General features: G+C 36.0%; 1 protein-coding gene across 4 annotated transcripts; it reads right to left on the bottom strand.

Moving 5' to 3' along the window:
* Positions 1–383: 383 nt before the first annotated feature.
* slc7a7 (solute carrier family 7 member 7) lies at positions 384–11822 on the bottom strand. Of its 4 annotated transcripts, none has more exons than XM_060874617.1 (11): positions 11612–11822; positions 11084–11193; positions 9477–10105; positions 6876–7001; positions 6629–6773; positions 5649–5772; positions 5176–5279; positions 4982–5078; positions 4564–4713; positions 1068–1251; positions 384–966 (listed from the first exon to the last, which is right to left on the bottom strand). In XM_060874617.1, exons 3-11 carry the CDS (start codon positions 9970–9972, stop codon positions 887–889), a joined length of 1506 nt encoding a protein of 501 aa, XP_060730600.1. In that variant the 5' UTR covers positions 9973–10105; positions 11084–11193; positions 11612–11822; the 3' UTR covers positions 384–886. The 4 variants fall into 4 exon arrangements, with proteins under 4 accessions (XP_060730600.1, XP_060730598.1, XP_060730599.1 ...); XM_060874615.1 differs by having other exon boundaries at positions 11531–11822; XM_060874616.1 differs by lacking the exon at positions 11084–11193.
* Between the last annotated feature and the right edge of the window lie 1850 nt (positions 11823–13672).

Raw genomic sequence — 13672 nt, forward strand, 5'->3', positions numbered from 1 at the left:
AAGCCCTGTTTCACACAGGAATACTGCTGTTTGAACAACTGACCAAATAACCCAATACTTGGCACATATTTTAGTGAAGAAACCAGTAAAATATAATGTTATATTTCATTAAGGATGTATAAAGGGGGTCCCAAAATAATCTGCAGCGTTACCAAAATAGTAAATACATCACTTTGATTATAAGTTATTTTAAAATTGTTTTTGTTGTAAAATTGTCATATTTAGTGAATGTTGTGAATAGAATCGTAATTAGCAGTATCACTCTTTGGAGGAAACATTACATTTCATCAGGTATATTAAGGGCACTGGTTTAAATGGAATAATTTAATTGTCATGGTCCAATTACAACACTATCTAATAATAAAAAAAAAAAACTCAGACAATTCTGTTAAATCATTTACAGTATTGTGAAGATAAATCTTTGGCAGTGTTTTAAACATATCAATATATAAACAACTTTAAAGAATATGATCTTAATTTGTTAATGTGGAATCTGTCACAATGTTGTGTATTGTAGTGTTATCACTGCTATTTTGTTTCATTGTGGGTTCATTTTCATCTCCCACTTTCAAATATAAATCCACAGATTTATTTCGGCTGTGAGTATGGACATGGATATAAGAATGTGAAATGAAATCCTGAGAATCCTGAGAACTTGAAATCAAATGGAACTTTACATATCAACATAAACTATTTGTAATAGGAAATTAACATTTATTTTCCCCACAGTAAATATGTATTTCTTTTAAGAATAGTCCTTTGCATGGGATTTGCATAAAACAGTCTGCAAACTTGTCACATCAGTGAAATGAACAACTGGGTGTTACTTGTCAATCATTTAGCTACATCATGGGGAAGTCTCTGTACCATAAAGTCATGTCCCATTCTACTGCATTTTTCCTTCATCTGTGTCCATCTCAGTAAGCACACAAAAGCAAACCTTCTGAATCAGCAATCCAGATAATGCTGAAAATAAGAAAAAAAAAGGCATATGTTCAAGGAGTTATTTATTTGGCAAATACAATGTCTTTGTGATAAATACAGTAGTTATGTAATGTGAGTCTTACCAATAAATTTGCGAAGCCATAGTGGTCTACGGGAGGCTGGTGTATAGCAGCACAGAAAGTAGACAGGGACTCCTGATAGGGCGATTGCGATGCCAATCAAAGAGTTGATGGTGTCACTGTAGAGTGGAACCACCACAAGAAAGACGGTGCAGAGGCAGAAAACGATCGGGTAGAAAATACTGAGCTATGGAATTGAGAAAGAGAGCAGGACAGTTTAAAATCTCATTTGAGTTTGTAATAGTTTGGGGTTATTTATGAAAGTAGAATAAGTCCTGGACATATCATCATAAAAAATACAACCCAAGAGCCTCAACAACACCTAAAAGTTACTTATAACTACACTTTTCTATTATTTAATTCCTTTTAAACCAAAACAGTATATTACATTTTAATAATCTTAATTATTTATTATTGACCCATACTTTGAACTGTTTATATATGTTACATCTGCCAAAATTAGTTCATCACCTCTCCTCTTTCCTCACTCTTGAATTTTATAAGACAAAAAGCTTTCCTTTTTTGTAAATAACAGGAACAGCTTTACCTTTAACTGTTATAAAGTGCTGACACAAGCAAGGTGCCTTCTATAAATATTAACCTTCCTATTTTCCCTGGGTCTTTTTGACCCGGGTGGAAGATTTCAATGTGTCATAACTTGGGTTTTCTTCCACATATTTGCCTGAAATTCTGCAGGATTGTTCCAAATTATGAACGTTGCAAGCAAAATTAATTTTGTCTATTTTCGTTGAACTATGTGTTCGTAAAATAAATACTTTGCGTTTTGGAACAGCTTGGGTCATTTTGACCCGGCCACATTTAGTGGGGCAATAGGTCACACTTTTGCCCTTTTCAGCTCAATGAACATATATACAGACACAAAAATGCACACATAAAATGTCCACTAACACGCACCCAAAACACACACTCACACCCCACACACACATGCACACACACACACAAACACACACACAAATTGGGCATTGCATTTCATTAGGCCTCCAGAAAAGAAAAAAAAGCCAAACATTTGTAAATATTTCACACTTTTGATATGCCTTCGCCTAGCAGAGGGCAAAATATGATCTACCGAAGTGATGCCACACACACACACACACACACACACACACACACACACACACACACACACACACACACACACAGAGAGAGAGAGTCAAATAAATACTGTTTAAAGCATTGGGCATTGCAATTCATTTGGCCTCCAGACAAAACAAAAGCTACACATTTGTAAACATTTCACACTTGTTAGATGCATTTGTACAACTGGGGGCAAAATATGATCTACCAACAAGCTTTACACACACACACACACACTCACACACAGACACACACACACACACACACACAAGCATTGGGCATTGCAATTCATTGGGCCTCCAAAAAAACAAAAACAATCATTTGTAAATATTTCACACTTGTTATATGCATTTGTCCAGCTGGGGACAATATCTTCTCTTCTCTTCTTCTTCTACCAACAATCTTCACACACACACACACACACACACACACACACACACATGCACACACACATGCACATGCACACACACACACACACACACACACACACACACACACGTTGTCTTTTCATATTCAAATCATGTTTGTTTCCTCTCTCTTATTTATGAATTTAGTTGCATCAGTCAGCTTTGGCCTGGAGATATGCTGAGTAATGTTTGACATGTATCAGGCAGTGGTTATCCAAAATATTATTTAATAATTTCTGCTTATTTTACTCAAAACATGGCAAAATTTCATAAGGTTTATCATTCACAAATTAAGTATAATAAAAAACATAAGGAGGTAAACAAAATTTTATTCACATGAAATTATGGCATGTTTTTGAGTGTGTGTGTGTGTGTGTGTGTGTGTGTGTGTGTGTGTGTGTAGCCTGTTGTTGGTTGATCAGATGACATCAGGTGGGCAAAATAGATATTACAAGTGTAAAATAGATATTATACAAAGAATGGTAATAATTTTAGAAGTTTTGATTTCTAAGCATTCAAGTCAATTTGGCCTGGAAAAAACAGGTTTTATTATTTGCTGACATTAAAAATGGTCAAAATGGTTTCAAAACAATCTCCTGCCCTTGAAATATACCAGCCTGTAATTGTGCATTAACTTTTGTGCCTCTGAAGTGAAAATAATTCAAAATCTCTGTTTTTTTACAAAAAAATTAGGCATTTTTGTATATAAATAAGGTTTATTATACCAAATATATATATTTTTTGCAAAATATATGTTAATATGTTGGAAACAAGTTTGACTAAAAAGGTGAATCATATATAAAAAAAAAGGCTATCATATATACTTCATTTTTTTATAAGCAGTCAAAACAGACAAGGTCAAGTTGACTCAGCGCTCCTAATTTGTATAGGAGGACAATATGAGGGTTAAATGAACAGCTCCAAGATCCATCTAAACATTTTGTGATTTCATTTGTGAAATAACATTTTTAATTCTATATCAGCCATAGATTAAATATAAGTAGGTATAATGTAAATTTGAGTTGCTACGTAGAGTATAAAATTAAATCACATATAGCACATCATTCATTCATTCATTCATCTTCTACCACTTATCCGAACTACCTCGGGTCACAGGGAGCCTGAGCCTATCTCAGGCGTCATCGGGCATCAAGGCAGGATACACCCTGGACGGAGTGCCAACCCATCGCAGGGCACACACATACTCTCATTCACTCACGCAATCACACACACTACGGACAATTTTCCAGAGATGCCAATCAACCTACCATGCATGTCTTTGGACCGGGGGAGGAAACCGGAGTACCCGGAGGAAACCCCCGAGGCACGGGGAGAACATGCAAACTCCACACACACAAGGTGGAGGCGGGAATCGAACCCCGACCCTGGAGGTGTGAGGCGAACGTGCTAACCACTAAGCCACCGTATAGCACATCAATATAATCCTATAATCTGTATTAGAATTGAAACTACTCAGATTCATGAATTCATCAGAAGTGTAACAGCACAATCACTTTGCTTACTAAAACTGCCAGACACGGGAACAGTTTCTTTCCCCAGGCAATCACCCTGATCAACAACTCACCATAATTATATTCACTGCTTCTTACTGTAAGTACTGTATTATCAGGACTGTCAGTCATCACATCATCTGTACATTACACACTACTGCTGTATAATGCACATAAAGCATAATATTGCACAATATTGTTATTTGCACTCCCACGCTTTATGTACATAACTGATCGTTCGTACTCAATATTCATATTTTATATATTTTATTCATACTATATTCATATTTTATACTCATTCTGTCTATATTGTATCTCATCGTCTACATTGTTTTCTCTTATAGTATAGTGTTATTTATGGCTGTACCTTTGAGAGTCACAAACTGCTGGAACCAAATTCCTTGTGTGTGTCAACACACTTGGCCAATAAACCTGATTCTGATTCTGATCAACAGGAAGATAAAAAATGTCAGATGTTGTGCATACCTTCAGAGGGCGTGGTCTGTCTGGCTGTTTCCAGCGTAGGTATAGCTGACCCAGGATGGACAGACCGACAAAGAACCAGTAGCTAAAGCTGTAGTAGTTGATCAGCTTAAAGATGTCCTCCACGCACAGGTACACCAAAGCCATGGCACCCTGTTAGTCAGTACAACACAGCACAAAAGCTTTTGCTCAAACACACATAGATTCACACAGAATGCCTTGAGTAGTAGTCAGATTTAATACAGGAGAGTAGGACCCGTGATCAGAATGAAATCACAAAGACAGAATAATGAGCAGACAAACTGACATTGTGTATTATGTGTGAGAATGCATTAATGGCTAGGCACACACAAACACTCATTCTCAATCGTTCTCTGTTCACTTATACATAGTAAGACAGCTGTGTTTAAAAGAGACTGACATTGAAGAGCAGGGCGGGGATGGGTGTGAAACGGCTAACATGAATCATGCACAGGTAGTCAGGCAGGTGGCCCTCTCTGGAGCCCACGAAGAACAGCCTGGAGGATGATATGCACATATGACACATCAGACACAATGGATGACGGTGCCACAATACATGATAATCATACAGAAATACTTTTGCACAATTCTCACCTCGAGGCAGCCAAGATAGATGCATTTAATCCTCCGAAGCAGGACAACGCAACAGCAAGTGGGATTGTCCAGTTAAATATACCAAATACTTGATCTGCAAATGTCTAGAAATTTCAATTCAAATCAGTTTATGATATACAGCCCATTTTTCCACATCAGTAATCATATTAGTGGTTCTCAACTGTTCTTTGTTATTTAACACTATGTTAAGTTAAATAACTAAACAACTAAAATGCTGTTAACATACAGCATTAATAAATAAATTTGTTAATTGCCTATAACTGCTCAACCCTTGTCAGACTTTTGAGTCTATCTTGGCAACTTTCCTAATCATATCTATAGTCTGACTTTTTCAATAAGAAGACGTCTATATCCATGACTCTCTCCCTTCCTGCTTATTGCTTACCAGTTGAGAATCACTGCATAATATTATACTTTTAATCTATGAGGGCAGTTCCAGTGAAAGCACTCACCACAGCTACAGCATCACTGTCCAGGATAGCAGGGATTGGCAGAACAGTATAGTAGGCCACATTGGTCAAGATATAGATCACTGTGACGATGGGCATGGAGATGGCAATGGCCAGTGGTAGGTTCCTGTACACAAATTTACCCACCAGGGGGCAACAGAGGGTGTTGATATGGTTTCAGTGCCATCTATTGGATACAAATATAAACGAAGCTATAACCCTTTCAGGAGGACTTAAGACTGGCTTTCCAAGTCAAATCACTTCAAACATCTGAAATACTGACCTGTTAGCATAATGCACGCAGTGTGGTTCCTGAACCTGGTTTATGGGTCAACAGGTATGTTAAAGAAGACCTCAAATCCAATGATTAACTTAGGAACCCAAGCAAGAGCATGTTCAGCAGATTGTCACATGCATGATGCTTATTTAAAGCTCAGTCAGCTAACCACTGAAGGAAGGCACATCCTCTCTTTCTATACATTTTTTATATACCACGATCTCATCTATATCCTCCTTTTCATACACTGTTCTGTTTTTTTTTTTTTTACATTTTGCTTACTATAATTTAAGAGAAATTCTATATAAATACAATAACCTCTTTTCTGGTTTGTAATGTATAAAGCAAGTTTTTTAACCAGTCAACAAAGCTTGGACTTCATTCAAAAGATGTTTTGATCTAAACCAGGAATGTCTTATACCAGAAAAAGTCGATGTGGGAGCAGGTTTTCATTCCAACCAAGCAGAAGCTACAGCTGAGTCTACTGAAAGCAAAGATCAACTGATTAAACAGTTGTAGCTCTTGCTTAATTGGAATGAAATCCTGCACCCACACCAGCCCTAAAACTGGATCTAAACTCTGATCTAAACCATCCTTTTATTATTGCTTATTTCATGCATTAGGCAATCTATACATTGATATCTTTTAACTAATTTATGAAGTCTTGACAGGAATAAAGATTGGGTATAGAGTTAATTCTCCTTACCTCTCAGGGTTTTTGATCTCTTCAGTGACAAAGTTGAGAGTGTCCCAGCCAGAGTAAGAGAACAGAGCTGAGTACAGCGCCAGAGCCATATCCCCAGGGTCCTGTGATGAGCCTTCAAACAGCCCCTCGAAATTCTGTGTGTAGCCTGAAATAAATACACACAATCCAATGTAACAAATCAGCATTAATGTGTGTATTCAAAAAGTACAATTCAAAAATGAAAGGTAGTTAATAATAATTTCCCTACCTTGGAATATCTTGACCAGGCCTGTGATGATAACAGCAATGAGAGCAATGACTTTAGCATAGGTGAAAAAGTCCTGTACACGAGTCCCCCACTTCACATAGGCACAGTTCACAAAGGTCAGCAAACCTGAAGAATATTTTCAGATTTATTACATATGAATCTATCTATCTATCTATCTATCTATCTATCTATCTATCTAGCTAGCTAGCTAGCTAGGTAGGTATCTATCTAGCTAGGCTTAGCTAGCTAGGTAGATAACAACATATAATAAATATTATTGAATCACAATAATCAGAAATTCAGTTGATTTAATAATCATTTGGTGTTTAGATTTTTAAAAAAGTCATCTTATATGGACAAAAATCACACTGTATACTTTGAAAACTGTAGAATGTTTTTTTAATCTTTTAAATGTTTTGAAAGAACATTAATATTATTTCACATATTATTTATTTGTAACATAATATTTCCATTAATTTTTATTGTTTCTTTTTATTTTTCGTCTTGACATGTAAAATCTGCCATCCTTAAAAGGGTTAGTGTCAGAAAGCTCAGAAAACATATTCTAATCTACAGAATATGTGTGTGTGTGTGTGTGTGTGTGTGTGTGTGTGTGTGTGTGTGTGTGTGTGTGTGTGGTGTGTGCTAGAGTATGTATTTTTTGCTATTAGTTGGCTTGGGCTAAGGAAGTGGACCTGCTGATATCAGCAATCCTGCTGGTTTTTCAGTGGGTGAAAAATGGTTAGCACAGCACTTACGTAAACAGAGAAATCCTGTATGTGTGTTAGTGTGGTGGATGTGTTCTACATGGGTATACAAAAAAGACAAATATATACTGAGTAAGATATCTTATATATTTTCTGGGAAAAGACAAGGCATAGGTTTTATGCTTCTCAGCTTATAATTTAACTTGATATTGACTGACTGATTCACTTCACACTGTTTTTTCCTACTGGCTTTTTGAGTCGACCTAAAGAATTCAATATTCAGTTCTAAATCAAAACAGCTGGCAAAATTGAAAGTGCTTTTTAGGGTGGATATTTAGAATGGAAAGACCACTGAGCTCTGGGCTAATAAACAAATAAGAATCAGATATACATATAGATATAAATCTCTCTCTCTCTCACTCTCTCTCTGGTCAAGGAGGGTAACCATTTAAAATCCATTTTATAGCTCTTTACTGTTATCAGTATTTATTCCCATAAGTGTATGCAATAGTCCCATCTAATGAGTCAATCACATGCTAATCTTCAGTTATAATGTTTACTTAGGCATGACTAAAACAAAGATGTACTCTATCCTTGATTTCCATCCCAACTTCACTTGATACAGGCTTATTTCACAACAGCACAGTGTGTGTGTGCGTGTGTGTGTGTGTGTGTGTGTGTGTGTGTAACAGAGAGAGACAGAAAGAGAGAGCTATTGAAGAGAACATGCTAGGGATCACCACTTTGTTTTGTTCGCACACTTTAATTTCCTTTCTTTCTGTGCTGAGTTATCATTAGGGCAAGGTTCAGAGTCTTAATGTTGAGGACTTTACCTTCCAGCTATCAGCACATTCACATCCTTAAAACAAATGCTTATCTGTGTTTGTGTGTGCGTGTGTGTGTGCGCATGCTGAACTAGGCTTATTTACAGCTACCTTTAGACTAAGCCTTAGTCTATTTTCTTCTACTTTCACAGCTAGATCTAAAGCACGTCAATTAAGAGAATGTCATTCTGGACAAGGGCGTCTGCCAAACGCCATAAACGTAAATGTAAAGAGAACTCCTGCTTAAAAACTGAATGGTTACATAACCACTGATGTTTTTATGAGATGTCAGACTCAAAGGCTGTTCTGTACTTCTGCCAAACACTAAGCCACATAAAGAGCCACACTCTGTATCATTAGATACTGTTCAAAATTCAAACCTACCTAGAAAAATATTTTTACAAATATGGAACAGAAATAAATTCTACCAGTATTTATTAATTAAATAACATTCTGTATCACGTGACAATCATGTGAGTTTGGAGAGTGGTCATTTGTCAGCTGTTAACTAAAGTAAAATGCACATGACGTAATTCCTTCCCTCTCTTTTCCTTTCCACTTACACGCTCATTCAACTTCCTCTCTTCCTGTCAATATCTTGTTATATCCACATACCTTACTTTCATTTTAGTCACAATAAGCTAACTTGAATGCAGTATGCAAATATTCTGTCAGGTAAGCTGGCTTTACACTCCCGACACAAGATTTGTCTTTACTCTCCCTCAGGTTCTTCTGTTCCTCATTCACATTCTCCTACAGCATGCCTCACTATTGGGTTGATCAATCATCATGTTTTTTCACTACCCTTTTGTGCACATCTTCTTCCTCTTTCAAAACCTTTTGGACATTTGAAGACGATGTTATAACACTTTTGAACACTTAGTCATTTGCAGATGTTTTCCATCCAAAATAACTCAGTTGAGCAAACAAAGTTTATATATGACAAGTGACTATAGTGAATTGAAAAGAGTAGAAACTCCTGACTCGTTTTCTGCAATGGGATACATTGACAAACAGACAGCCACAAGCAGACATGGGAACAAACACATACACACAGTGTGTCTACTTACATATGCATGCTGCAGCTAACAAGCGATTGGCCACATAAGGTGCAATGCAAGTAGGGAAGATAGGCTGCACCATGTAGTTGGAAAAGGTGATAGCTATCACAGCCTGACTGGTGGGCTCAATGATGAGGAGTGATGTCCACAGACGAATAAAGGCCATGAACCCTCCAAACGCTTCCAGGATGTAGGCATAACTGGCTCCTGATTTGGTAATTGTAGTTCCCAATTCAGCATAGCACAGAGCCCCGAACACTGAGAAAATTCCACCAATTGTCCACACTATCAGTGATAAGCCATAGGAAGCACTATAAATCAGCACACCCTTAGGTGAGACAAAGATGCCTGAACCAATCATGTTCCCCACAATTAGGCAGACGCCATTGATCAGGGAGATCTCTTTCTTCAGTTTCATTGACTCCTGAGAGCCACTTCCCTTCAGGTTGCCATTGGTTACCTCTGGGGAAGATTCTTGTGTCTCTGCAGGACTATACGTGGCCATTTTGTCAAGAAATTGGTAGAAAGGAGGATGACTTCAAAGATGACTGGACCTACTGGCTGTCAGTCAATTTTATACAATTCAAATGATTGAAGAAAATGAGATTATGTCCAAGTTAGCCGTCTTGAAGTAGCATCTGATAGGGGAGATAAATTATATTAGCATTCAACAGGATACACACACAAAAACACATAAAATCTTAGAATAAAGGCCTTGGTTCGCAAGCACCCTTGTTATTTGATCTTGCAGATGGCTATTAGGGAGCCATTAGTGGCCTGGCTAAATGGCTTTTTTCCCAGTGAGTAAACAAATGGTTTCAGAGAGAGAGATGCTAAAGAAGGAAAAGAGAAAAATATCTTCTCTTCGCTCTTCACTTTAACACAACTGTGTTGTGTTTCAAGTACAGTTACATTGTATGACAAGTTAGACATATTGCTGTCTGCTAGTGTAATTATCATCAGCTAAGAACAACAAATCATTTATGACATAAAGGCCCAAATCATGATTAACAAGTTTATCTAGGTTCTTCTGGTGTTAAATAATCAAACTTGTATTTTCTTGCTCCCGCACAAGCCTCAAGACAAAAGTAATGTTTTTTAAAAGTTGAGAAGTTTCACTGACTTTGACATGGAAAAAAAAGGACGTTAACAAAGATTTACATACAGTATAATACGTCAAATCGAGTAATATTTCTAATATATATTTCTTTAATGGGGACCATTAATAGAAATTTGGTTCAACTCTAACATCTATGAAAGATGCTTGCAATGACTTCCTATGCAGTTTTTGCATATGGTGTTCCAAGAAGGGCTCAACCCTTTTAAGAAGCACATGATTTCATATCGTTACATAAAGACCAATGCAGTGAATTATAAGTGAATAACATGTAATTAACATCCAAATATATCTTTCTTCTATACCATACCATATGCGTACCAAATCGGCTGCTGTGATTTATGAGATTTATTCCAAATTATTAGAAAACACTCAACCAAGTATACCTTTAAACCTATAAATATGATTTCTTGAAAATAATATTACAATTTTCGTACATTTATTATGTTTTCTAAGCATGTGAAAATATAGGAAAGAAATTAAGAAAGAAATGTATTACACAGCAGGAGGTGAACAGGTAAAGCCTCTAGGAAAAGGGGGAGAGAACTGCTGCTTCTGGATATCTTATAGACCTGAATGAGGGCAAGGTCCAGTCGACAGTGATAAGATCTGTTACATACCAGGTATAAAACAGGTTAAGTAATTGAAGATAACATTCTGTACCTAAACATAGCTTAATGAAAATGTGAATAAAAATGTAACTTGTTAGACAGTGGTATAAGGGCTGTAAATGAAGACAATGCCACATGTTAGGAATCAAATACCCAGATACTTAGGTGTGTAACTTGACTTCTTTTGACACTTCTAGTTAAATTGTCAGTCGATATTGTTTATTCTAGTCCTCTTTCATACACTCCACGAATTTGCCTCCGTTTTGTTCTTTTACATTTATATAATCATCATAAATAAATGAAAGAAAGAAAGTTTAGTCCTAGACTTAGCCTACCTTACTGTACTCCTGTCCTGATGGATAATTGTATTAAAAAGAACCATGGCTCTGGTGTTTCACATGGAAACGGAAGCCTACCCTTGAATAACGGTTCGGTAATACAGGAGGCTCGTAGCTCCGGTGATTCAGCACTGCTTATCTCCGTTCGCGTCATTCACGTTAGTTAAGAAGAATGACAGCGATTGAAAAGCCATTCTGAGAAGTTAATGAAAGAATGGAGTCAGCCTTGGGTCCTGTGATCCTGCCTTGTACAGTCTCTCTCTCTCTCTCTCTCTCTCTCTCTCTCTCTCTCACACACACACACACACACACACATTGATGTTTTGAAGGTGCAGCTATTGAAGAGTGATCAGCTGATAGACTTCTGCTTACTCTGATGACATGACACACCCAAGGGCTCTCAATATAAGCCAAACCAGATGTAATTTAGTACCATGCAACAACTAACAACTAAAAAAACAAATGTGGCTGTTTTTCATAGGGGCTGTAGTTAAATCTAAAGCGTTTTATTAGATAATATTAGGTTAATTAGCAGGAAATCAATCTGTTCTTGACACTCGAATGCTATTATATCCTACATGGATTGTTGAAATCTGTCAAGCCATACATTCATATACACATACATACATACACACATATACACATGCATACATACACACATACACACATGCATACATACACACATACACACATACATACACACATACATACATACATACATACAGTACATACATGCATACACACATACATACACACATACATACATACATACATACACACATACACACATACAAACATACATACATACCTACATACATACATACATACATACATACATACATACACACATACATACACACATACATACACACATACATACATACATACATACATACATACATACATACATACATACATACAAACCATGCATTACATAACATGCATTAAAACACTAATGCATCTACAAAATATGACAACAGTTACAGAAACGTGTAGTCTGACTACATGAAAATATTATATAAAAAATAATATTATATAAAGCTGACAAAGCTGCAATCATATTGAGCTATTAAATAAGTTTCCTAAGGCAATTATCATATTTATTTATAACAGCGGGCTTACTAATATTATAGTAGGTCTACTGATATAAATAAATATGAGAACTGCCTCAGGAATCATTTAATAATTCAGCATGTTGTCAGTGAATTTAGACTTATTATTAAAGCCAGCAGTTTTGTTTTTTTTTTCACAAAAGAGAATAAATAACCATAAAATACAAAATTTCTATTCACTCAGTAATGTTAGGAATTAAAGCAGAATTTAAAGCTGATAGTTCAGAAAAACCTTTTTTTGATATTGTACCTGTTGCTCCCACCAGTGGATTGAACTTGATATTACACATTAGTGGTATTATTGCTGAAGCAATTACCAAAATAGGTTTACAAAGACAAAACATACTTTGTACATGTTTTTAAATGTAGAATCCTCCTGGTATTTAATAAAGTAAGTTAATTCATTCATTCATTTAGGTATTTGATTGTTTCTTTATTAGGTATTATAAATCATACATTTAATACATTTTGATATGCTTACACATACAGTTGAAGTCAGACATTTCATACACATTGCAGAATTTGCAAAATGTTATTTCAAATAAAGCAGGGGTCATAAAAAATTGCAGCTGTTTTTTAACACCCTGAATACGATATTTCACATAACAGATGTTTGCATAAAATGCATACATAGACAAAATAATATCTGAATTTACACAAACAAAACCGGACAAAATTTTACCTATACTTGATTCCTAGTGATGTGTGTGGTTACTTGGATGATAAGCAGTTTTTGTTTTTTTTTTGTGATAGATATTCATGTGTCCCTTGTTTGGCCTGAGCATCTTCTGAATATTTGACCCCATTGAATAGGATGATCAACATAAATTGTTATTTTGTCTTCCGTAAACCAGGTAAATATATTATGTAGCTTTTGAATGGTGTGGAATTAAAAAATAAATAAAATAGTTCAATTTGAATTCAAAACCACATCGCCACTGTTTGAAAGGGTCAAATATACAGAAGATGCTTTAAAAGTAAAGATGAAGAAGATTTTTCTAAAGACTGGGACTCATGAACTACTAAT

The sequence above is a fragment of the Tachysurus vachellii genome, chromosome 7 (assembly GCF_030014155.1).
Source record: "Tachysurus vachellii isolate PV-2020 chromosome 7, HZAU_Pvac_v1, whole genome shotgun sequence".
NCBI classification, from domain to species: domain Eukaryota; kingdom Metazoa; phylum Chordata; class Actinopteri; order Siluriformes; family Bagridae; genus Tachysurus; species Tachysurus vachellii.

What these genes read in the sequence shown, in the direction of transcription:
- slc7a7 (XM_060874616.1), bottom strand. Translation starts at nt 9,972, where the DNA reads ATGGCCACGTATAGTCCTGCAGAGACACAAGAATCTTCCCCAGAGGTA. An exon ending in TCCCCGCCCTGCTCTTCAAT is followed by an intron (nt 4,714 to 4,981) that starts GTCAGTCTCTTT and finishes ACTGACTAACAG; the next exon opens with GGTGCCATGGCTTTGGTGTA. An exon ending in ATGGCTTCGCAAATTTATTG is followed by an intron (nt 967 to 1,067) that starts GTAAGACTCACA and finishes TCTTATTTTCAG; the next exon opens with CATTATCTGGATTGCTGATT.